The following is a 23,849-nucleotide window of genomic DNA, read 5'->3' as shown; positions in this document are numbered from 1 at the left end:
ACAATAATAAATGTAAGATATTTTTCATATTGTTTATTTTGTATGCAATACCTGTACCTTGCTCGCCTTCTCTCGTTAGCTTTTTGTATTACACACGTCCACATACACATCGCCATCACTTTTGTGCTCTTTCCTCGCTTACCGCTCGTTCATATAGTTAGTTTTTAAGTCTATAACTTTTTTCTAAATTCAACACAAAACGTTTTATTGCTATTTAGACATTTTCCAGTGAAAATACCGGCCGCTATAATCCACAGCGCGGTTTCGTCGTCGAAATACGCGGCGTTACCGATGGCGGCAGCTATGTGTGCCGACCGAAAGTGCCGTCTGCATTAAATGAAGAGGAGGAACAAACCTTTGAGATCTTTTTTAGTGGTAACGAACCTGTTAATCGTGAGTTTTGCACCCCATTTGTGATTGTTTTCTGTGTCTCTTGTACCTATCTTATTTACTACAGCTACATTTATTGTAAACAAAATACTTTTTTCTTTTACTTACGATTTGTTATGAACGAAAACGAATTTAAACAAAATTTATTTAAATATTTAGTTGAAATGATTGGAAAATGTTACTAATATTTGAAAAAATAAGGTTTAACTTCTTCTGACGTTGTCAAAAACGTTTTAGTATATTTCTATTAAGAAGTATGAGTTAAGATTAGCCTAAAATAGTTGTATACTTATATCCAATCTCGAAAATTACGAATAACTTAAGACAATTATTTGGTTATCAACTTGAAATTTGGTGTTGGTTTTTCGGCTTTCTTTTATTTCAATTTTATTCGCGTATTTTACTCCTAAGTATACAATTACATAGTTTACATGCGTATACACACTTACACATATGGCCTTTTTCTATTTTTCCTATACACCATTTTGGGCCTCTATCAATCCGGCGGTTATTGAAATACATATATAAAATACTTAACAAACGAAAATGCGTTTAAATTTTTTTTGTAATTAACATTAAAAAATAAAAAAAAAATCAATTAATTATACATATGTGTGTATGAATATTCGACAAACTGAAGCATCGGATAATACATCGGTGGAGGCTACAGTAACTACAATGAATACCACAACTACAAACGAACCAAAGCACAATGCCAATCAAATCATATCCTTAGAAACTAAACGCATTTATAAACCCAGACCAAGCCGAAGCACGAAATCCGAAACAAGTACAGTAACTAACAAAATCATGTCTGTCACTAACCGCATTTTTGATGTAGCTAAACGAAACAAATCGCCTGTTTTGCATAAAATGTTAAATAAATCTGTTGTTGTAACAGCTGTGGAAATGGGTGTGGATGTTGATCTTAATGTTGACACAACTAATCTTGGTGATGGCAATGTTGTTAATGAAAATAAGCGTATCTTTGGCGTTGAAACTCATAATAGCAATATCCTAGCAAATGTTGTGGGTATTACTAATGGTGACGGTTACGTTACGACGCACGCGACTACTCTTTCTGGCTATAAAAACGCAAAAGTAGTTAACAATTATACAGACGACCAGCTCACTGACATTGATAATAGTGACAGTAATGTTGTTGAAGAAAATCATATTTATGAAAACGCACCACAACGTTCAACACATTTGCGCGGCACAAAGCGGCCGCTTTTGAAACGCGCTGCGCCAACAACTAGATGGCATAGTTCACGATTCCGTGGTGCGCAACGATGTAAGTTCTATATATTACCAGCATATAACAGTAATTTAAAAGCTACACATTTTCATGTAGATTTTTCGTACCCTTTTTTTCGAGATTGTTGTTGAATGCACGGAATTTTCTCAATTAATATATTTTTTTAGGCGCATGAATTATGCTGGAAAATTATTGTTGTTTTCCAACGAAAATTTTCAAACGCACAATTTATACATTAAATGTTATCTACATATGTACCACGTTTTAATTTCATTTGAAAGTTTTTATCTTAAGTGAAGCTCACATTTTAACGCTTAAAAAGCTTGCGAAAGCTTTTGGTGCATAAGAAGCTCACATTTCGGCGCGTAAAATGCTTCGAAAGCTTTTGGCTCAAAAGAAGCTCACATGTTGGCGCGTAAAATGCTTTAAAGTCGTGCGTATTGTATTTGGTAAGTAAAAAAATAATGAAAAGTTCTTAAGCTTGGTAAAGAAGTAAATGAAAGGTATGGAAGATAAGCTGTTAAAGCTGAAAAAGTGTACTTATGTATGTATTTATGTATACGTGGTATATGATATATGCATACATATGAATTTTAATATTGTATATGGTACATGATATACTCGTATTGTATTGTAACTGAGTGCGGCTAAAAGCCTAGATCAAACCAAGAAGAAATTTGCAACTTTATGCATCGCGAAAATTTCTGAGCACAATTTTAATGTAAAGATTTTTGGACAATACGGTACGCCAAAATCTTTATGAAAGTGAGACTGAAGTTCACCACAGCCAAAGTGATAATACGCTTTAAATTTATAGTGAAATCTTCTTTCAAGATATTACTAAGGGTTATAGTAATAATTATTTTCATAACAAGCTTTAGAAGTTTAAGCTGCTGCTAAGAAAATGGTATAAGTTAAAATGAGCTTAAAAGGTTGTAGAGACTATCACTAAAATACTGTCTTTCTGGTTATTTCCAACAACTACAAAAGAAAAAAATTTGAATTAGTATAATTAGTAAATTAGTAAAAATCAAGACTCCTACATAGCAATTTTCCAATAAAACTATCGTACAAGAGACTTTCGAAGCACACATTGAGCACAAACTCTTAATCAAATTATGTAATAAATATAATGTTTATGCAAATACATATGTAAATAGCTTTTTTTCATAAGTTTTGTTTATGAATTTCACCAAAATAACGGTATTGTGGTCATGTATACCCAGCTTTAGCTAATGGAGCTTCTTGTTTGATATTAATCGGTTCGTGTTTTTATCAACTGAGCTCATAAAATATGTTCGAAAAAAAATACATCGGAAACTGGTACTTAATCCATCATTCCAAGCGCATCGCAGTTTTTTTGCTTTCATAACTAATTTTCACAACTGTATATCTACATTCCATCATTAAAAAATATTCATATTGCATTTTATTTAGTTTTTATATATTTATTTGTAAATTGTATTGTAAATTTGTTGTAGTTTTTTATATAAAATATTTGAATTGTATATGCTACGCTATATATTTTATGTATTTGCATGCATTTTGTACGATTTGTACTCCTCTGTTCTATGTATTATTCCCAAGTAATGTTGGCTTTTAGTTTTTTAGTAAATTTTATTTAAAAAACACATTTATTTATTTATTTATATAATTTTTTTGCTTTACGACATTCATCGTCAATAAATCGTTAAACTAATAGCGAGTACGAAATATATTGAGAAACCGATTATAACCTCAAATTCCCGTGGACATGTGAACGTTGGTGAAAACTTCACGCTGAACTGCTATGTGAAAATCGCCTTTGATGTTTCATACTCAACAGAATGGAAAACACCACCAGGTGTAGATGAGGTGAGATTAAGCAAAGCAATAATGGAATATACAAAATTTATTTTAAACAAAATTTGTATAAAAAACAAGTGAGGAAGTAGTAAATTCAGGTGCAAGAATAAAAGCCAGGGAAATACCTTAAGATGTAAAACGTCGACCAGAGGTTCGGAATCTAAGCAATTTTATATATACATACCTATATTCTATATAACTCATACACTGACCCATATATTGGGCATAAGATTTGTTAGAAAAACGAACATCATTATATTTATGTAGTATACGAGTATAGGAGTTGCGATAGTATAGACCCGATTGTATCCATTGACTATTATCATGCCACATATTAAAAAAAGTGCTCCCTGGGTTTCAATAAGGTATCTTACATACAATCATCAATCACATGGAGGAAAATAGGTCGGATGTTCGAAAATCCTGACATTAGTTATATGGGGGCTCAGGGAAGTATTAACCTGATTCAACCCATTTTTGATACACAATGTTACTATTGTGAGGAAGTGTTTGAATTTCAATTGTATATCTCATACATTGACCGGTATTTTCGGCCAAAAGCCACTTATAGGTACCGGGGTCCACATATTCGGTACCTAGGGGCTTGAACAGTTTTGGTTGGATTTAAAATAAGTGGAATGTCACGTACTAAATTTAGTCGAAATCGGAGAGTCGGATCGCGAGATATGGAATAGCAATAAAAAGTGGGCGGCGCCACGCCCATCGTCCAATTTTCACACTTTATAGGTTTTCAGTTAATGGTGTTTTGTGTATGTGGCAGTAGATCGACTACTTCTACCAACTACACATCTATGAACCCGTCAGTTTTTTGAACTAAGAAACCCGAGTACCGAGTTTCATTAAGATATCTGAAGTTTACTGAAGTTAATGCTTGCACAAACGGACGGACGGACAGACAGACAGTCACCCGGATTTAAACTTTTCTCGTCCTCCTGATCATTTATATATAGATTTCGTGAAGATATCTCGTCAAATGAAAAAGTCTTCAATGCAAACATTTGATTCCGATGGTTCAGTTCGTATCGCAGCTATATGCTAAAATTCCGATACCAGCGGTTTCGACAAATTATCAGCTTCTTGGAAAGAAAAGGACGTGTGCAAAACCTCAGTTCGCATATATAAAGACAGACGCATAGACAGTCGGACTTGGCTAAATCGACTCAGCTCATCAGGCTGATCATTTATATATATATTTTATAAGATCTCCAACGTTTTCTTCTGGGTATTACAAACTTCGTGGCAAATTTATCCTGTTCAGGGTTTACAAAAAACAAATTTATGATGTATTTTAAAATAAAAACCAATTTGTAAAGCAATACTTTTTAAAATATTAGTGCTAATAGTATTTTCTTCAACTAAAAATTTGTAAATATTTTATATGATATAGGACCGCATGATTAAAACTATACCAACATTTATAAATAAAACATCCACACATCAAGTTGGCGAGGCAAAATTGACAATACTAAACGCAAAGAAATCGGATTCTGGTCTTTATGAATGCATTTGTACGGACCATTCGAAAAATGTTGGACGCAACAATTATCAAATGACAATTTTAAGTGAGTATAAAAGCTATATTGATTTAAGCACAACCTTCTTTACATAAATACTTTTAAACACATTATCGCCAGATCGCGATGAGGGCTATATCAACATTAGTGAGCCCTCCGGTTACTACAAAATCGCCAGTAGCGCGAATAAAAAGGTGCAGATCAATGTTAAATATCGCGGTTATCCGTTCCCTACGCTTACTTGGTACAAACCAGACAACACGCAAATTCATCCATCCAAAAAATATATCATCAACACCACCGACACTTCGATAACGCTGCAAATAGTGAATGCACAACTCGAGGACAGTGGTGAATATGTGATACGCGCCAAGAATGAATTGCTGGTGAAAGAGTTGAAATTCAATGTGAGCATCAGCGACAAACCCAAAGTGACTGTCGAGGATGTGTATGTGCAGGCTGGCGAAGAAGCACATCTGCAGTGCAAAGTGTTATCCTTTCCCTACGCGGTAGTCTCATGGGTATTTACACCGTGTAGCATATCACCGCGTTGGCCGTCGTGCAACAAGCGAATGGATCAAAGCTTCAATGTATGCAAACTTTATTCCTTTTCTTTGTTTTTTACTTATTTTAACATTAATTTTATTTCATTTCATGACAACAATAGTCTACACTAAATGCGCAACCAGGCGCAACGGCCGTTGAATATATACATGACCTATTTTTTACGCCAGAAAGGCCGGGTATTATGCGTTGTTTAGCAGTAAATCCGAAAGGTAAGGGTGAAGGTAAAGGTCACGTGCTTATTGGCGACATAAATGACAATATGACCATATACGGTACGGATGAGAATAAGAAAATTGCACGCGGTGATGAGGTGACACTCACGTGTGCTGCTCTCTCTTATTACTTCTCTGACGATCTGGATTGGTATAAAGATGGCGAATTGGTGGAAGAGAACAGCGGCAGTAAGTTCTATATTACGAAAGCAATTAGTTTTAAATACTAATCACATTTATGCTCTTGTTGTAGATATTGTCATCAGCAACTCTTCAAGCAGCTACTCGTATCAAAAAACATTGGTTATCGAAAATATACAAGATAGCGATCAGGGCAGCTATGAGTGTCGTGCACGTAATGCAAACAATCCCGATATGGAAGAAACTAAATATAGGAGTATTTTTGTTAATGGTAAGTTGGCACGTAAATCCATTTTTTTGTTTTGCGAAATTCAGCAAGATCACACCACTTTCGACAATGAGTGTGGCTTTGTGGCAGAAGTTCTTGAGTAAGCGCTTTACGTTTGAACAAAAATATTTATTTGTTATTTTGCTCTCTTTTTCATTCCCTTTTTCTCTGCTGCAGAACCCTTGGCTCCACGCATGCGGCATACCAATCTTGATGAGAGTGTTAAAATGGAGCGCAAGCTTGGCGATGCTTTACAATTGGAATGCAAACCGGATGCAATACCAGCAGCGGAAGTACATTGGTATAAGGACGATGTTGAATTGAACAACAGCAGTTATGTGAACATTCTAGACGATGGCAGCAAACTAATTATACAATATATCAAACCTGAACATGAAGGTGTATACAAATGTGTGGCTTCAAATCGTTTGGGTTCTGTCGAAGTGAGTTCGGCGGTTAAAATTACAAGTGAGTTTCATTTTAACCACATGTAATAATCTAATATCGGTATTCTGCGTGAGACTATTGTCTCATGTCTCTAATTGTCACAATAGTAATTTAGTGGCCCTGTTAGTCAGGAGTCTCATTTTGGTATTCTGGAAGATACAGTAAAGTAGTATACTGTATACTTAGTAGTATACTGTATCTGCCAGAATACCAAAATGAGACTCCTGACTAACAGAGTCACTAAAAGAAGATTGTGACAATTAGAGACATGAGACAATCGTCTCTAGCAGAATACCGATATAAGTAAACTCATAACTTGATTTGTTCTGCAGATTTACCACGCATGCGCGTCGGTTGGATACTCGCCATATTGTTCTTCTTCATTTTCCTCATTGCCCTGGTGATTTATCTATGTGTGCGTGTCATGCGCGAACGAAAGCGTCTGCGTGATTACAAAGCAGCCGGTTTGGCAAATTTCGAAGACGGCGCTGTGGAGCATATAAATCCGGCGCTGACTTTAGACGAACAGGCCGATTTATTGCCATATGATCGTGCTTTTGAATTTCCACGTGAAAAACTTAAATTGGGCAAGCAATTGGGTGCCGGCGCCTTTGGTGTGGTGTTAAAAGCCCATGCGGAAGGCATACGACCAGATGAAAAGGAAACGGTAGTGGCTGTGAAAATGGTCAAACGCATTGCTGATAATGAGGTGATGCGAGCGCTGGTGACGGAATTGAAGATTTTGGTGCACCTCGGCCCAAATTTGAATGTTGTCAATCTGTTGGGTGCAGTCACCAAAAATATTGCGAAACGTGTGTAGCTAAATCACTCGATTGTTCTAAATCACTTGATTATATTAATTTTAAAAATATTTCTTTTTTTTAGGTGAATTAATGGTTATTGTGGAGTATTGTCGTTATGGTAATGTACAAAACTTCTTACTGCGAAATCGTAAACGATTCATAAATCAAATTAACCCTGAAACGGATAAAATTGATCCAACCATCACCAAACAGCGGTTTTCGGATAATTTCGAGTTAAACCGGTATGTTCTTTACTGTCTACATCGTATCAAATAATAGCTTAATCACTCATATATTTGGTTAACATATGTATGTATATACTACATGGCATGCAGCTCAATAATAACTAATAATATTAATAATATTGGGAACGTAAGATTCTTCGTTTTTAGTTTCCATTACCTTAAACTAATTGCATTTTACTAAAACAAAAACAAGTATTTAGAATTTCATATTCATATATTTTATTTGTTAAGAGTCGATATTTGTATCTAACAATTAACATTCCAACAGAATGTTCCATTTCGTGGCATGGCCTTTTGTTTGCTTAAACCTTATGATTTTATTGGTTCTGATATAATTCAATTGTGCAACTCTAACCAAACCATAGCTATTCACAACGCATATTAACAATCCAAGACTTTGAATTAATAACTAACAAAGACGTTGGCATGGGCTGTACTCGAATTATGCATGCCCCATAGTATAAAACACTTAAATTATCTTTATTTTGATTTTGATCTTTTTGAATGGCAGCTATTTGCTATAGCTGTACTCGTATACGAACATTTTGCCTATTTTGATCTGTCGATTTGAATGGCAGCTATACGTACAGGTTCTAACTCAACAATGTAGCTAGTTGGCAGCTGGCTCTATACAAGTAAACAGGCACGGTGCCCAAGCAGCGCTTAAGTGACACTCACATCGCGAAGTGAAGTGATTTGAAAGTCACGAGTGACTTCAACAGTAGCTGGCTGCTAGCTGGCTCTATATAAAAAGAGCAACTGCTGTGTCTGGCCAGTGCTTAGGTGACGCTCACGACGCGAAGTGATGTCGTTGTTATGAAGCTGGCGGCCAGCTGGCTCTATATAATAAAAGCAGCCGTTGTGACTGGCCAGTGCTTAGGTGACGCTCACGTCGCGAAGTGATGTCGCTGTTATGAAGCTGGCGGCCAGCTGGCTCTATATAATAAAAGCAGGCACCGTGCCTGGCCAGTGCTTAGGTGACGCTCACGTCGCGAAGTGATGTCGCTGTTATGAAGCTGGCAGCCAGCTGGCTCTATATAATAAAAGCAGGCACCGTGCCCTGGTGACGCTCACGTCGCGAAGTGATGTCGCTGTTATGAAGCTGGCAGCCAGCTGGGTCTATATAATAAAAGCAGGCATCGTGCCTGGTCCGTGCTTAGGTGACGCTCACGTCGCGAAGTGATGTCGCTGTTATGAAGCTGGCAGCCAGCTGGGTCTATATAATAAAAGCAGGCATCGTGCCTGGTCCGTGCTTAGGTGACGCTCACGTCGCGAAGTGATGTCGCTGTTATGAAGCTGGCGGCCAGCTGGCTCTATATAATAAAAGCAGGCATCGTGCCTGGTCCGTGCATAGGTGACGCTCACGTCGCGAAGTGATGTCGCTGTTATGAAACTGGCGGCCAGCTGTGTGTATATAATAAAAGCAGCCGTTGTGACTGGCCAGTGCTTAGGTGACGCTCACGTCGCGAAGTGATGTCGCTGTTATGAAGCTGGCTGGCAGCTGACTCTATAAAAGAAAAGTAGGAACCGTGCCTGGCCAGTGCTTAGGTGACGCTCATGCCGCGAAGTGATGTCGCTGTTATGAAGCTGGCTGCCTGCTGGTTCTAAATAAGAAAAGCAGGGACCGTGCCTAGCCAGCGCTTGGGTGCCACTCACGCCGCGAAGTGATGTCGCTGTTATGATGCTGGCTGCTAGCTGGCTTTATATAAGAAAAGCACGCGCCGTGTCTCGCCAGTGCTTGGTTGACGCTCACGTCGCGAAGTGATGTCGTTGTTATGAAGCTGGCGGCCAGCTGGCTCTATATAATAAAAGCAGGCACCATGCCTGGCCAGTGCTTAGGTGACGCTCACGTCGCGACGCCTGGCCAGTGCTTAGGTGACGCTCACGTCGCGAAGTGATGTCGCTGTTATGAAGCTGGCAGCCAGCTGGCTCTATATAAGACGAGCAACCGCTGTGTCTGGCCAGTGCTTAGGTGACGCTTACGCCGCGAAGTGATGTCGTTGTTATGAAGCTGGGCGGCCAGCTGAGTGTATATAAGAAAAGCAAGCATCGTGCGTGGCCAGTGCTGAGGTAACGCTTAAGCCGCGAAGTGATGTCGCTGTTATGAAGCTGGCTGCCTGCTGGTTCTAAATAAGAAAAGCAGGGACCGTGCCTAGCCAGCGCTTGGGTGCCACTCACGCCGCGAAGTGATGTAGCTGTTATGATGCTGGCTGCCAGCTGGTTCTATATAAGAGAAGCAGGCACCGTGCCTAGCCAGCGCTTAGGTGACGCTCACGTCGCGAAGAGATGTCGCTGTTATGAAGCTGGCAGCCAGCTGGGTCTATATAATAAAAGCAGGCACCGTGCCTGGCCAGTGCTTAGGAGACGCTCACGACGCGCAGTAATGTGATTTGAAAGTCAGTAGTGACTTCAACAGTTCCTGGCTGCCAGCTGGCTCTATATAAGTAAAGCAGGCAGCGTGTAGTGTTTCAAACTTCTTGCCAACTTTCATTATATAGTGATTGGAATAGCGCACTACCACTTAGTCATACAAAAATACGTATTATTTTTATTTTCACATATAAATAGTTAAGCTTTATTCTCATAGCATGTTCTTTCATCTATTCTACTTTCAACTAAAAATACTAATATCTAAAAAAGTTATTTGTTAATAACCTTTTTTCTAAATTGCACTTAAAATATTTGTAAATACCACTTCTGTGAGCCATTTATTAACTGATTTATGTATATCTGTATGTGTTTAACTATATTTTTGTGGTGCTGGTAATTATTTGTCCCTACTACTTCCTACTTCCAATGCGAATGATGCTTGTGTACTTACAATGGGAATAATATTTGTGGTGCTCATAACAACAACTATTTTATGCACTATGGATGCCTTGCATTTTATTTGAATCAGTGATGGAGTAAGATATGTTAATCTGGCATTTGCAAATCACCAATATGTTAATCATATGAATAATATGAATAATAATTATACGGCAAATAATCGTAGAAATTCCGACGAGGATCCACGCTCCGGCACACGTGCCGGCCGTCCCAATTCCACTGGATATTTGCGTCAATCGGATTTGTACGAAGGACATGTGGATAGCTGTGCAACGGAGCAGACTGTAATGACCACAATACCGGAGGGTACATAACTGCATTTCATATTCTAATGTATTTGCTTTTAACACCGTTACTCTGTTTATTATTTTTCTCCACCAGACGATGATAATGTCTTATCAAATAATTCAGTGCAACCTGCTTGGCGCTCCAACTACAAACCAGATAGTACAGAAGCAATGACAATTACCACAACACAGCTGGTAAGTTGGGCATTCCAAGTGGCACGCGCCATGGATTATCTGTCGTCGCGTAAGGTATTGCACGGTGATCTGGCGGCTCGTAATATCTTGCTTTGTGAGGATAATGTGGTGAAAATTTGCGATTTTGGCTTAGCACGTTCCATGTATAAAAGTGAGAATTACAAGAAACAAGGCGAAGCGCCGTTGCCGATTAAATGGTTGGCCTTGGAGTCGCTCAGCGATCATATATTTAGCACTTACACTGATGTCTGGTCGTTTGGCATTGTTTTGTGGGAGTTCTTCTCACTGGCCAAGGTACCCTATCCCGGTATGGATCCGAATCAGAGCTTATATTTGAAAATAAAAGATGGTTATCGCATGGAGAAACCGCCATATGCCAATAATGAATTGTATGATATAATGTTGGAGTGTTGGAGTACAAATCCGGAGAGCCGTCCATTATTTAATGTGTTGGAAAAATATTTCGCACGTATGCTGGGCGAGGATGTGACAAATGTGAGTAGAAAAAAATTGAATGATATGGAAAGCCAATACAAAAAATAAAGTTACAAAATTGTTTTACCAATTTTAAGAAATTTATAAAAATAATGCCAACAGCTGACCTTTGATTAACATCCCTCTCACTTATCCATTACCGTTTTAAAAACAAAAACTTATTTGTTGTGTATTTGAATATAAAGAGGGATAAAATTCCTATAGACGATGTACTAAAAAATATTTTAATTTTTCGACAGCATTATGTTGATTTGAATGACACCTATTTGCGCGCGAACATGGACAATGCCAATACCAAGCCAACTGATTATCTGTCGCTAATGGGCTCACCAGACGAAATGGCACCGGCGCCACCACGCTATGTAAACGGCCATATATTGCCTGAAATACGTAAGTTTAAATCATTTTAATACCTTTATTCACACGTGTATGCATAAAAACATCCTTTTTACACACATATGTAATTATCTACATATTTATAATTGTATATAAATGCGACTGTGTCTTTCTTTAACTAACCACTCTTACATATTTCTATGTTCTATTTAAAATCTTTCCATCTACATACATACACATATGTATTTACATCTGTCTTCGATTTCATGCAACTAACCCCACACTCCGTCTTGCCTACCATGCGTTTGTGCATTTGTGTGCGTTTGTCCTTCCCATTACGTTCACCCAGGTATACAGCCATCTACTTCCGACGACTACTTAAATATGAGCATCGAAACTGGTACAACCATTTTCTCACCGACACGTCCCAAAGATTATCAAAATTCAAATGATGATACAAATACAACAACAACAACTTCTTTCACCTTCCCAGATAATACAGCACCGACAGCGCCACCAACATCACAACATTCCCCAACCTTAGTGAATAATCTCGATAGTCCAATCAATAAGAATCGCAAGAAGGAGGGCATACAACCGGAGGAGATACCAATGCTGACGGGCACACATCACAATTCCGATGATGGCGACGATAGTCCAGGGCAAGACCGAAAGTTCGCCAAAAACATATTACAACAACATGTACGCGCTACGCCTACACCGTCGCCGCGTCATCACATCGCCGAGACCGAACTCAGCGGCAGCGATAACTATGTGAACGTGAATTCACCGAAAAAGTTGAATAACAATGGTGCGAGAGCAGCGGATGCATTTTCCAATCCCAGTTATCAAATTTTAAAGACTGTTTCGAAGGAAGTGGATAATAAATGAAGGGAGGTTAGCAGAGAATGCAACACAATCCGGGGTATACAGTTGAATAGCAGCGTTATTTGGCTATTGCTAATATGCGCGCGAATGTAAAAATTCGAACAAACATTTTCATGATTAGATGAATTCAACTTTTGTAGTAACTAAAGACTACTAACTAAATTATACTACTCTATGTGAGGTTTAATTATCGAAAGTAAAATCAATATTTTTTAATTTTATTTTGTTATTATTTTTGGTTATTTTTTTTAAGAAGTTTCGTTAAAAGTCGATTTTATAGCTATTATGCTAATAAGTGTTCATTTTCATAGTCAAAATCAGTTATAGTCATAAGTATTGCTTGCGATTTTGCTTATTCAAAGTAACTTGACATTTATTTTAACGGTTTTAGCTTTCCAAATATCATTGATCTTATCGATGAAAGCGCGCCAGCTTAAAAAACGGTAAAATATTACATACATAATGCATTTAATTACTATTAATGGAAGCATGAAAGGTTTGAGGTCATATTTTTTATCCATTATTTCATTTCAAAATTAAATAATAAGGCTAAAATTACATATGAACTTAAATTTTAAATTTTTTAATAAAAAAAAATTGTTCAGAATGCTTAAAAATCATTTATACTCCTATAATATTATAAAAGAAACACAATGAGATAGCTTAAACGCCGACTTGAATACTTACATATAAATGTATTGCGATAAAAATGTTTGTTTTAATGAACTATCTTTATGTAAACTTAGATAATTGTTGTATAATTAAAATGTAAGAAAGATACTTTCGTCATTAATGCCTATACGCTGATAGAATAGAATAAGTTTACAACTTACAACTACTTTAACTGTACATAGACTACTTTTAAATATACTGTGCGTTTCATACTCATACTAAATGTGAGCGGACAACTTTACAATGTGCTATATATAAATCTAATTAGTTTTATTGTAATAAGATTTAATTTTGTGAACTTGAATGCCTTAAACATTTTGCGCAGGAATAAAATCTACGATATATAAAAGTTTCTAAATGCATGTTTTAAATCGTTCATTTATTTATATGTTTTAATGGTTGGTATTTAATTGAACTTGTTTCGCGCAACAGTTTTTGAATATCCGTTAAACCATCGCAGGTTTCTCTTTGTAACGGATGAATATAAACGAGTACAACCCGTGATTGCTAGAAATGAGTATTCCTTCAGTCATCAATTATTTTTACACAGTGTCACCCTGTTCTAGTTAGTGTTGGCAAATACAACATTTGCAAATTGGTGTAGCTCCAACTAAAAACTGTAATATTTTTAAAAATCAAACAACTTCTCAAAATAAAATTTAATCATTTATTAATTGCTGATGGCCTCTTGGTAAAATACAAATGTTCATAAATAATTTTGTTAAAAGTAAAATACAAATGTTCATAATTACTTTTGTTAAAAGTAAGTTGCTGTATAACATATCTGCGCAACCAGCTGATTGTCATAGCAGAATCAGCTGAATGTGAAATGAAAAAGAATTGTCAAAACGTGATTGATGTCTATCTTTTCCACTTTCAATTGGAATCAGAGTTCAAAATCATTTATTAGTTTTAAAGAAATTGTGTTTTTAACGTAAAAATTTTGTTTCTTGTGTTAAAATCAGGAGAACAGTTATTATAAAAACGAAATAGTTGCACACTATAATTCAAAAAATTAGGCATGGCACACGCCACATCGCAGGTAAGTTTCGAAGTCATTGTGATAGTGACGCAATACAAGAAAATGTTTAGTGCCAAAATCTCCAAAGGAAATGGAATAAACAGCTTAAAATACTTAAGCTACTGTGTTAAAAATATTTTTTATATTGTGTAGAGTGCTCGTAAGAGAATTTTAACGAAATTGTATTATTTAAAGGGACCTCAACTGCTGCACGGCTTTAAGCGTTTAACACGCTTCGACAAAGGTCTTGGTGCACAACTGCCAGAGGCTTACAAAAAATTCTGGCGCGAATGGAAGCTTACTACACCAGCTGCCGTACACTATGTTCCAAAGACTGAACCCTTTGAACACGATGAAGTGACTGGGGAAGTAAGACCCGTTCAAAATGTACCCTTGCCATTAATCGACACTCCCGAATCACATGAAGGCATTTGGGGTGGAGAGGCTGTTATCAAAGGTTTTCAAAAACGTCATCCACAAAAAAGGCGAGTGCCACACTTTTGGGTACCGACACTACGACGTTCTGTGGTACACAGCCAGGTGTTAAACGCGTATATTTCAATGGTCGTAACTGATCGTACCATCGATCAAATTCACGATTGTCATGGCTTCGATCACTATCTTCTGAAGGTGTGTAATATTTTGGTTGTGAGAAAATAACTTTATATTTCAGTTATAAATATTATAATTTTCAGAATCTTGCATGCGATTTGCGTTCTGCACTAGCCCTGAAGTTGAAACGCAAAATCCTAATGGAATTGAAGGATGGCTGTCCCAATTTATCGGATAATCCTTCAGAGAGAGCGCGTGTTCTTAAGGAATTTAAATGTTATTTGGATTCGGTATGACGTAATATAATATATTGAACTTTTTTGAAATGTCTTGATGTTCTGTATATATTTTAGTATACACCAGAAGAAATTGAATGGTACGGTCATACATATGAAGAAGCCATACGTAAGTTGCAAGCTCAAATACGCGCTGAAAACCCTATTGTACCCCATAAAGTCGAATTTCGGATGAAATTAATTGAACAACTGAGAAATGCCGGTATTAGCGAAGCTAGTGGTAGTCACATCAATGAAAAGTCGGCGAAGGGAAACGACGATGCTGACATCGAACGCATAACAAAACTGTAAGTACATTTTTATAACTAACGAAATGCGCTAAGTAACTTTTATTTGTCCTGCAGTGAAGCACCATCCTCGCCTACATCAAACTGGTTGTCGAAAATAAACCCATTTGGCAAAAAGCAAGAAACATAAAAGACTTAGTCTATTAATTTTATTCACTGTTATGCAAAAATTAATGTTTGTCAAACATTCATGTTTTTTTTTTAGAATCAATGTATGTATATGGTATATGACCTTTCATCAATATTTCTCACCAATGAGTAATATTTTACAAAGATTGTATTGAAAGTATGCATGTGAACATTTAAACATAGGCATTATGTGTTTCGAACACATCGCATACTTGCAGTGCAATTTTGGTAAAAGGTAAATTTATACTCGTCTATGAAAGTGAAATAAATCCAATTATATATGCAATAAATATATATATTTGTTTTGGAAAAGTTCTAGTCTTGCCACCAACTATTCCACTTTTTTTATTCAAGGCTGGTCACCATAGATTCATCTATTCTTACCTCATAAATTGAGCAAATGAAATTTTTAAGCAAGAAAAAAAGTCCCGTCTATGAACTTTATAATTAAATAAATGATTAGATTTCTGCAAATATCTTTTGAACTGTAAAGCACATTTATTGCACACATAATACAATTGTTTTGCTTTGGAATGCAAATTGTATAAAATATTTATAAATACAATAAAAACACATACCTACAATATATATTATGTAGCAAACTATAAAATTAAACAAAATGTCAAAGGACTTATATACTAACTACATAAATGATTATGTATAATACAAATTATATACGCCATCCGTTGCTAAACTATATTTGTGCTTTCATAAAAAGAAACGATTGTACTATCGTCAAAGTCACAAATAAATCACACTTATGTAAGCAATCACTAGTTTAGGCAATTGGATTCCTTTTCATGAGTTCAATATCCGCTTCCATCATATCCTTAATTAATTCTTTAAATGTAACTTTAGGTGACCATTTAAGCTCTTTACGGGCTTTACTCGAATCACCTAGTAACAAATCCACCTCTGTTGGACGGAAATACTTCGGATTAATACGTACACGCACAACGCCGGTATCCTTTTCGATACCCACTTCATCAACCCCTTCGCCTTGCCAAACTATTTCTCGGCCAATGAATTTGAAAGACTCTTCGACAAATTCACGAACGCTGTGCGTTTCACCGGTGGCAATCACAAAATCAGCAGGTTTTTCCAATTGCAACATCATCCACATGGCCTCCACATAATCCATTGCGTGACCCCAATCACGTTTCGAGTCGAGATTACCCAATTCGAAAGATTCCAATTGTTGATGAAATATTTTCGCCACCGAACGCGTTATTTTGCGTGTCACGAAATTTTCACCACGACGTGGGGATTCGTGATTGAACAATATGCCATTACATGCGTACATATTATATGCTTCACGATAGTTAATAACTATCCAAAAGCCGTACATCTTGGCACAAGCTATAAAGAATGTAGAACAAATCATCAGCTTTCGGATAAATTCGTAATTCTTACAGAATATTTAGCAAAATATATATTTTTATAAATGTTGAATTAACTTACCGTAAGGTGACCGCGGGTAAAACGGTGTCTTCTCGTTTTGTGGTGTCTCTACCACCTTTCCGTACAACTCTGATGTGGAAGCCTGATAGAATCGTACAGCTTTTTCCATACCACATGTACGAACAGCATCTAGAATTCTTAATGTGCCTACAGCATCTACTTCGGCAGTATATTCACTCAAATCGAAGGACACTTTTACATGAGATTGTGCAGCTAAATTATAAATTTCTGTTGGCTTTACCATGCTGATGATCTTCACCAAACTACTACTATCTGTCATGTCACCATAATGCAGTTTCATTTTCCCTCCTTGATGTGCTACAGGGTTGGCATAAAGATGCTCAATACGAGAAGTGTTGAAAGTACTAGCACGACGAATAATTCCATGGACTTCATAGTTTTTCTTTAAGAGAAACTCAGCCAAATACGAGCCGTCCTTTGATTACGAAAAAGGTAAATTCAAATAATACAAAAATAAATAATATAATTTTGAATAAAACTTATATGAAAAATGTATAGACGTGGACAAAAGTAGATGCTGATATAATGGCCAAATATTATTTACTCAGCTGAATATTCACATGAAAACAATTCTTACTAAAACCACAAACTGAATGTTTCTCTTAAGCAGATATTCACATAATTATTTATCCTATCAAATTATTAATATATATGTATGTATATGGTAGTTTTGAATTGTGAAAAACCTTAAGCAATATTAGTTAATTTAATCTTTACAAAACATAGTACGAACCTGCCCAGTTATGCCGGTTATCAAAGCAATTTTCCTGCAATCGCCACTTCCATTTTCTTGCCGCTTATTTGGGTCGCTTATTTGTTGTGAGCCACTTGCTTCCGTGTTGGATGACATTTCGTTCAATCCACTATGTAGATAAATAACCAAATAAAACCTATTTATAACTAAATTACTAACAGGGCGGAAACAGAATTAGCTGACTATGAAAAGAAGTTAAAATGGCTTAATGGCATTCACGTAAATGTTTTGATAAGAAAACAGGTTGCCACACTTGATTTATATGAGATGATGTTTAAGTTTAATAAATATATTTTTTAATAAGTAGTTAAAGAATTTGTTAATATATATATTTAAATGAAACTTAAAATAATGCATGCTTTTTTAAAGAACCAAAATTATGAAAAACGTCTTAATATTCAAAGTAAGAAGTCCTTGATTGTGTATATTTGCCTGTACGTTACAAATACTTACAATCATGTGGTATGTACTCTTTCACAATGTTTTTGAATTTAAAAACTATCAAACAAATTTAAATTTACGCAATTTTTTTTATTTAAAAAATTTTCTTTTTTTGCCAAATTGCCATATGATTGCAAATGTCAATGACAAATCGATTCAAATGTCAAAATACGTGTTCATTTGCCTATGGGGATTATTATCTGCAATTTTGTTATCTAAACCTTGTACACTGATCTAAACGTAATCAATTAACAAATAAAGATATACAATTTATTAATTGAGGCCGTAATTGTAACAAATCCCGCTATTCTTTATCAATTAAGGGGAAACTGTGGATTTTTAGAATAAGAACTTCCTCAGAACATTAAAAATGACTGAAGTGCTAAAGACAGTTTTAAGTTACTTTCTTTCAGAGGAATGTATTGAAACATACCTGGTTTTTCACGACTTCACCGATGGTAAGTTATCTTTTAAAATTATTTTGCGTCTTTTATTCACAAAATAAATTCTCTTTTGAAAACAGGAACATGTTTTAAATCACTGTTGAGCAAATGTCTTGGATATGCAATAATCGCTGGGTCTATTTTGGTTAAAATACCCCAGGTTTTGAAATTGATCAAAAACAAATCTGGTGAGGGTATTAATTTGATAAGTGTACTTTTGGACCTTACAGCCATAACATCGCATATGTCGTACAACTATGTTAAGGGTTATCCATTTAGCGCTTGGGGCGATAATACATTTCTGGCCCTGCAAACTGCTGCTATCGGTGCTTTAGTTCTTTTCTATGGTGGCTCAAAGGGATTATCCTTGATCTTCTGCATTTTATATACGCTGGCTGTGTACGTACTCAATTGCGGCCTAACTCCAATTAATGTATTGCTGGTAGCACAAGCATTTAATATACCTATACTACTTCTGGGTAAACTCTCACAGGCGTGGACAAATTACAAGAATAGTTCTACAGGACAGTTGTCCGCAGCAACTGTGTTCTTGTTATTTGCTGGTTCATTAGCGCGCATTTTTACATCTGCACAAGAGACTGGAGATTCTATGATAATTGCAACATTTTGTGCGTCCACATTTGCGAATGGCGTGATTGCTTCACAAATGATATACTACTGGAACAAACCAGGAAAGAGTAAGAAAGTCAATATTGGAAAGACTTCAACAAAACCTATCTCTGCACCCAAAAAGGGTAAAAGCAAAAAAATCGACTAGATGACGCATAGTCGAAATCACCATTTGCGACGCTAGATATATTGTAAAGATATTTTCTTGTTCAAAAGAAAATTTTTCGTATACTTGTGAGCTGTTCATAAGTTATAATATAAAAGGATAAATAATCACTAACCCGAACAGAGTAGAAAATTTTGTGAATAATTTAAATGAATGCGGTTTGCAATAAAATAAATAATAACAAACGAAACTATTCAGTGCAGTTTTAGTGTAGAAGTAAGTTATGAGTTAAGACAGAGAACGTTGATTAATCAAAGTTCTCCGATTAAAGGTTATTCGAAATCTGTATACAAATGTAATATTTGTCTATCAAAAAAATTTTAAGTTACAAAGGAAATGAGAAATTAACGATTACACTTTATTCCGTTTCCAAAATTAATAAATTCCGTACATTATCAAACAGTTATTTACCACTATTAAAATATTCCTGCAATGCGGCTAATGCTCTATAACGATGGGAGATTTTATTTTTTTCTTCCTTGGGCATTTCAGCATAGGTCAAATCATAGCCTTTGGGTTTGAAAATCGGATCCCAGCCAAAATCGCGACAACCTCGTGGTTCTACTATACTACCTTCTGTTACTCCTTGAAAAATTATTGGTTCGCTGTTCGCACTCTCAGCAAAACTAAGAGTGCATATTGCTTTAGCATTTTTGTTATCCCATCCTGCTAACATACGATATAATCCTTCAGGTTGTAGTTTCTCCAGAAACCATTTTATGTAAGGCCCTAGGAATAATATGGGTATATTTTCATGTAGCGCAGGTGATTAATGCATATTATAAATATTTACCTGGTAATCCTTCTAACGCGTCGAAACATAAGCACGTGTCCTCAACTAGTACTGGTCCATCGACTTGTCTTGCCGCTTCTTTACATTTTTTAATGGCGATGTCATCAATTTCGCCTTGCAATTCAGGAAGATCTATTTTTCTGCTCACCACTTTGCGTGGAAACTTATCTCCCAATATGGCTACGAGTTCTTCCAGCTTTTTGGCGTTGCCAGTGACAAAAGTAATTGGTTTCGACATTTCGAAGGGCACTATTGAAATGAATATATAATCTTTTTTAAACCTTTTGTATCACAATCTAAATCAGAATTAAAAAATGCCCTAAAACTCAAAAAACCACAAATGATAAACAGTTGCAGAGGCGTATCAAGAAATAAACTCAAAGGGGTTTCATGTTTTTACCCAAATCATCCAAAGTGATAATTTATAAGCTCATTCCCAAATTAAATAATTTACGTCAAACCTTTTATTTTAAATTTAAAAAAATATATATATAATTTTATGAATTGCTATATTAAATATTTATTTCAATTTAGTGTCTTCTGACAAAATCACTACGAATTTTCAAATACATATATTATATATATTTATTGTAGCCGAGACTTATGCACCCAATTGCTTATATAAAATAGGTACATAGTCATCAAACTCAGCTTGATAGAAGTTGCCAGCGACTGGATCGCCAAGATTATACTTTTTGGCAAAAGCAGCAATTTTGAAACCCCCGCGGTCATCTCCACTGTTATTTGGTAAACGTTTTTCATCAAATGTCAACTTGCCGCTCTGTTTGTAAATCAAGAAAACATAGCGATGTAAACCAGTTTCTGGTGGTGGACCCGAACCAATATAAGCCGATAAGACCTTTAAAGACAGAAAAGCATAATGAATAGGTCAATTAAGTGTATTTTAGGTATTTATATTTAGCCAATTTACTTCTCCCTTGGAAACGTCACATCCAGGAATGTTGCCAACCAACCAATGATGCCATTCACGATATTTGGGATCGGTACGGCTAGGTGCATCAGGATCTGTCATGCACAAAGTATATAATGCACTGGGATCGGCCTTCCAAGTAATGGTAGGTTGGTCTTTTACTAAAGTTGGTGTTAAAACATTTCCTTGTTCTACAGAGGCACCACTTGGATAACAAACGGTTGCTACTTCTTGTGGAACACACGAAATTACATCTGGCACTACACAATGTTCCTCCATGGCTAATTTTGCTGAAGAATATTTACGACTACAATGTTTTGTGATCGAATTTTCTAGCACCAAATTGTGTCTTTTGACAGCTGCCGGTTGCAAGGTAAATGTCAAAAACGAACGAAGAGTGACATTTTCTTTTTGCCGGCGAATAAGATGACGTAAAGACGGGGCAACAAATACCCTACCATGATTGATTAAACGATTTAGCAACATTTCAAACAACAGATAGAAATTATTCAGACTTTCAGATGATTGAATAAATGTTATTAAGAATGAAAAGAACAAGTGATGAATTGCATAAGAAGAAATACAGTAAAATATAGCATAGAAGGATTGGCACAATGACATTAGATGAGAGATGCCATATTTCTGCAAAAATGATGCCGGTGAGAACGTAACCGTCAATGAAAACCGTCATTCCACCCCGGTTCCTGCTGGGATACTTTCCGCATAATGGCGCGGAACAGTTTCCTAGCAGCATCAACAGGTCATTCCTCAAGTACGTCTACGACAATCATTCACACTGAAATCCTCAGCACCGACTCCCTTTTAGTGAATGCCGTGCTTGGAGTCAAATCACCACGCATTGCAGACGAAGAGTTCGGGTTGACGCGAGAAACGAAAGCGACCAGGTTAAACTCCTACTTATGCAGAGTAGACTCCGCCATATCTAATAAATGTATGGCCAGCGTCCAATGAAACCGTCGAAACAGCACGTTATCGAATGTTTACAATCCTAACGGGGATTAGGTACCCGTTACAACAACATCGTTACCGCGTCATGATAACAGTGACCTCGGCGACATTTGGTGGATTTATTGAGGGAACACTCCGGGTGAGCAGATAATTTCACTTTTGAAAAAAATAATGACGATTTCTGGTAAATACTTTATTTATTTGTAAATTAAAAAAAACTCAATATATTGAAAATGCCGTGCACCTAATTTATATACTAAATAAAAATTATGAATGAGTTTAACTCTCTAATTGTACACATTTACATCTGTTGACCACCATACAATCTAATGGACTGGATATACAGGAATACGGACTTGAAGCATCTAAAATGAAAAATTTAGAAAATTAAATTACGTTTTTTCCCTTTTTTATGGTATTTTAACTAACTTTATTGGTTTTGTCGAAAATTGCTCGAGCACGTTCTTGATTCAAACGATAATTCACAAACTTATCAAACATATATCCATGCTTCATAGATTCCAATAAAATGCGATCTTCTCCAATATCCAGTGTGATTTCATTTGACGAGAGCTGTGGTGAAAATAATTTAATTATTACAAAAACCGGTATTTGTCTTACAAAATATTTTTCTATGAAACTGCAATGATCAATATATTCTGAGCACAAATTGAGATTTGGTCTCACTTTTCGCTACTTACACATTTTGGTAGATAGAACTCCGCCTGTATTTCTTCAACCTCCTCTTTGGACAATTTAGCGCGTAACTTAAACTCCGGCACTGTGGATCCAGCTAGTGATATTGCCTCTTTAATTTTGTAGGAATTCTGCTTCAATTGTTCCGATTTCTGCTTAAGCACATTCAACTCATTTGTATCAATCTCTTGTACCAATGGCACATTCTTTCCGCCACTACTTTTTTCCAGTTCTACCAATTTCTTTTTGTCTTCCTCATTTGGTTGTTTGTATGAGTTCAAAACGGTTTTTACGTCCTTATTACGTACACGATGTCGCACCAGTGTGCCAATGAACTTTCTATTTTGCAATATTATTGATTTCTCAACTTTTATTTGCACATTATATTTATCGTTAAGAGCTTCGGCAATTAGGGCCAGGAAAAAGTCTTTAAATAATAAGGATTTTTGAATTTTGACAAAGAAGTTAGGATTGATCGCAATATCACAAACATCTACTGAATTATTTGATTTATCCTTTGTGACACGTGGATCGGAAATACTCATGGGAATACGAAAGGAGCTGGGTACTTCCGATTGCAAAATGTCAGCCAATTGCTCTTCGGTAATGTCCTCCGGTGGCGGTATTTCTTCAGTTTGACAAACATTGATGAAAAATTTATCATTTGTGTTCGTTTTGAAGCTTTTGATGCAAATTCCTGAAATAAAAATAAAAATGTTAATAAGTAAGGACGCGGTAAGTTCGGGTGTAACCGAACATTTAATTAAAGATCATTTAATTAGACTTGATTTTATTGCTATATTTGATATTATAACCTTTATAATTATAATATTTTAAACGAATGTA

At 36.0% G+C, this 23,849-nt stretch overlaps 7 protein-coding genes and 1 long non-coding RNA gene across 23 annotated transcripts in view; 4 read left to right on the top strand and 4 right to left on the bottom strand.

Moving 5' to 3' along the window:
• The window catches only part of LOC105231199 (vascular endothelial growth factor receptor 1), a 66,492-nt gene extending 52,717 nt beyond the window's left edge, over positions 1-13,775 (top strand). For 4 of the 15 annotated variants that reach the window (XM_049446434.1, XM_049446436.1, XM_049446435.1 and 1 more), the window contains 14 exons: positions 219-393; positions 1,031-1,684; positions 3,351-3,502; positions 4,902-5,076; positions 5,149-5,618; positions 5,696-5,996; positions 6,061-6,219; positions 6,394-6,684; positions 6,996-7,475; positions 7,549-7,708; positions 10,611-10,846; positions 10,922-11,517; positions 11,757-11,907; positions 12,203-13,775. In XM_049446434.1, the coding sequence (XP_049302391.1) occupies positions 219-393; positions 1,031-1,684; positions 3,351-3,502; positions 4,902-5,076; positions 5,149-5,618; positions 5,696-5,996; positions 6,061-6,219; positions 6,394-6,684; positions 6,996-7,475; positions 7,549-7,708; positions 10,611-10,846; positions 10,922-11,517; positions 11,757-11,907; positions 12,203-12,744 (4,542 nt within the window). In that variant the 3' untranslated portion in view covers positions 12,745-13,775. The remainder of the gene's footprint in view (positions 1-218; positions 394-1,030; positions 1,685-3,350; positions 3,503-4,901; positions 5,077-5,148; positions 5,619-5,695; positions 5,997-6,060; positions 6,220-6,393; positions 6,685-6,995; positions 7,476-7,548; positions 7,709-10,610; positions 10,847-10,921; positions 11,518-11,756; positions 11,908-12,202) is intronic. The other 11 variants (XM_011212358.4, XM_049446438.1, XM_029552365.2 and 8 more) reach the window with 11 other exon arrangements.
• On the top strand, positions 8,772-10,604 carry LOC125775778 (uncharacterized). Of its 2 annotated transcripts, none has more exons than XR_007421378.1 (3): positions 8,772-8,968; positions 9,066-9,162; positions 9,976-10,604. It is a non-coding gene; the product is annotated as an uncharacterized LOC125775778 (long non-coding RNA). The 2 variants fall into 2 exon arrangements; XR_007421379.1 differs by lacking the exon at positions 9,976-10,604 and adding an exon at positions 9,551-9,967.
• A 452-nt stretch (positions 13,776-14,227) lies between the features above and the next one.
• LOC105231198 (39S ribosomal protein L28, mitochondrial) lies at positions 14,228-15,988 on the top strand. The gene is made up of 5 exons (XM_011212357.4): positions 14,228-14,455; positions 14,630-15,064; positions 15,130-15,276; positions 15,340-15,569; positions 15,627-15,988. Exons 1-5 carry the CDS (start codon positions 14,435-14,437, stop codon positions 15,697-15,699), a joined length of 906 nt encoding a protein of 301 aa, XP_011210659.1. The 5' UTR covers positions 14,228-14,434; the 3' UTR covers positions 15,700-15,988.
• A 184-nt stretch (positions 15,989-16,172) lies between these two features.
• Positions 16,173-18,166, bottom strand: LOC105231197 (GDP-mannose 4,6 dehydratase). The gene is made up of 3 exons (XM_011212356.4): positions 17,914-18,166; positions 17,160-17,595; positions 16,173-17,057 (listed from the first exon to the last, which is right to left on the bottom strand). Exons 1-3 carry the CDS (start codon positions 18,028-18,030, stop codon positions 16,477-16,479), a joined length of 1,134 nt encoding a protein of 377 aa, XP_011210658.2. The 5' UTR covers positions 18,031-18,166; the 3' UTR covers positions 16,173-16,476.
• A 385-nt stretch (positions 18,167-18,551) lies between these two features.
• On the top strand, positions 18,552-19,804 carry LOC105231196 (mannose-P-dolichol utilization defect 1 protein homolog). The gene is made up of 2 exons (XM_011212355.3): positions 18,552-18,833; positions 18,899-19,804. The coding sequence occupies exons 1-2, from the start codon at positions 18,746-18,748 to the stop codon at positions 19,594-19,596; spliced, it is 786 nt and encodes a 261-aa protein (XP_011210657.1). The 5' UTR covers positions 18,552-18,745; the 3' UTR covers positions 19,597-19,804.
• A 147-nt stretch (positions 19,805-19,951) lies between these two features.
• Positions 19,952-20,758, bottom strand: LOC105231195 (inosine triphosphate pyrophosphatase). Its single transcript, XM_011212354.4, has 2 exons — positions 20,408-20,758; positions 19,952-20,343 (listed from the first exon to the last, which is right to left on the bottom strand). Exons 1-2 carry the CDS (start codon positions 20,643-20,645, stop codon positions 20,018-20,020), a joined length of 564 nt encoding a protein of 187 aa, XP_011210656.1. The 5' UTR covers positions 20,646-20,758; the 3' UTR covers positions 19,952-20,017.
• Positions 20,759-20,897: 139 nt separating this feature from the next.
• LOC105231194 (protein D3) lies at positions 20,898-21,884 on the bottom strand. The gene is made up of 2 exons (XM_011212353.4): positions 21,339-21,884; positions 20,898-21,266 (listed from the first exon to the last, which is right to left on the bottom strand). Exons 1-2 carry the CDS (start codon positions 21,822-21,824, stop codon positions 21,009-21,011), a joined length of 744 nt encoding a protein of 247 aa, XP_011210655.2. The 5' UTR covers positions 21,825-21,884; the 3' UTR covers positions 20,898-21,008.
• A 595-nt stretch (positions 21,885-22,479) lies between these two features.
• The window catches only part of LOC105231192 (PIH1 domain-containing protein 1), a 9,598-nt gene continuing 8,228 nt past the window's right edge, over positions 22,480-23,849 (bottom strand). The window contains exons 3-5 of the mRNA XM_011212349.3: positions 23,009-23,700; positions 22,737-22,880; positions 22,480-22,672 (exon numbers count right to left, since the gene is read on the bottom strand). Coding sequence (XP_011210651.2) covers positions 22,634-22,672; positions 22,737-22,880; positions 23,009-23,700 — 875 coding nt within the window. The 3' untranslated portion in view covers positions 22,480-22,633. The remainder of the gene's footprint in view (positions 22,673-22,736; positions 22,881-23,008; positions 23,701-23,849) is intronic.

This window comes from Bactrocera dorsalis, chromosome 1 (genome assembly GCF_023373825.1).
Source record: "Bactrocera dorsalis isolate Fly_Bdor chromosome 1, ASM2337382v1, whole genome shotgun sequence".
NCBI lineage: Eukaryota > Metazoa > Arthropoda > Insecta > Diptera > Tephritidae > Bactrocera > Bactrocera dorsalis.
The sequence above is the reverse complement of the archived record's forward strand: the minus strand, read 5'-3'. Positions and strand labels throughout refer to the sequence as shown.

Bases quoted from the DNA above. Each gene is read 5' to 3' on its own strand.
- LOC105231198 (XM_011212357.4), top strand. From the start codon at position 14,435: ATGGCACACGCCACATCGCAG. The intron at 14,456-14,629 runs GTAAGTTTCGAA...TATTATTTAAAG, and splicing joins TGGCACACGCCACATCGCAG to GGACCTCAACTGCTGCACGG. The intron at 15,065-15,129 runs GTGTGTAATATT...TATAATTTTCAG, and splicing joins TCGATCACTATCTTCTGAAG to AATCTTGCATGCGATTTGCG.
- LOC105231197 (XM_011212356.4), bottom strand. From the start codon at position 18,030: ATGTCATCCAACACGGAAGCAAGTGGCTCACAACAAATAAGCGACCCA. The intron at 17,596-17,913 runs GTTCGTACTATG...TCGTAATCAAAG, and splicing joins TAACCGGCATAACTGGGCAG to GACGGCTCGTATTTGGCTGA. The intron at 17,058-17,159 runs GTAAGTTAATTC...CATTCTTTATAG, and splicing joins TTACCCGCGGTCACCTTACG to CTTGTGCCAAGATGTACGGC.
- LOC105231196 (XM_011212355.3), top strand. From the start codon at position 18,746: ATGACTGAAGTGCTAAAGACAGTTTTAAGTTACTTTCTTTCAGAGGAA. The intron at 18,834-18,898 runs GTAAGTTATCTT...TTTTGAAAACAG, and splicing joins TTTTCACGACTTCACCGATG to GAACATGTTTTAAATCACTG.
- LOC105231195 (XM_011212354.4), bottom strand. From the start codon at position 20,645: ATGTCGAAACCAATTACTTTTGTCACTGGCAACGCCAAAAAGCTGGAA. The intron at 20,344-20,407 runs GTAAATATTTAT...TATTATTCCTAG, and splicing joins CGCGTTAGAAGGATTACCAG to GGCCTTACATAAAATGGTTT.
- LOC105231194 (XM_011212353.4), bottom strand. From the start codon at position 21,824: ATGTTGCTAAATCGTTTAATCAATCATGGTAGGGTATTTGTTGCCCCG. The intron at 21,267-21,338 runs GTAAATTGGCTA...CTGTCTTTAAAG, and splicing joins GTGACGTTTCCAAGGGAGAA to GTCTTATCGGCTTATATTGG.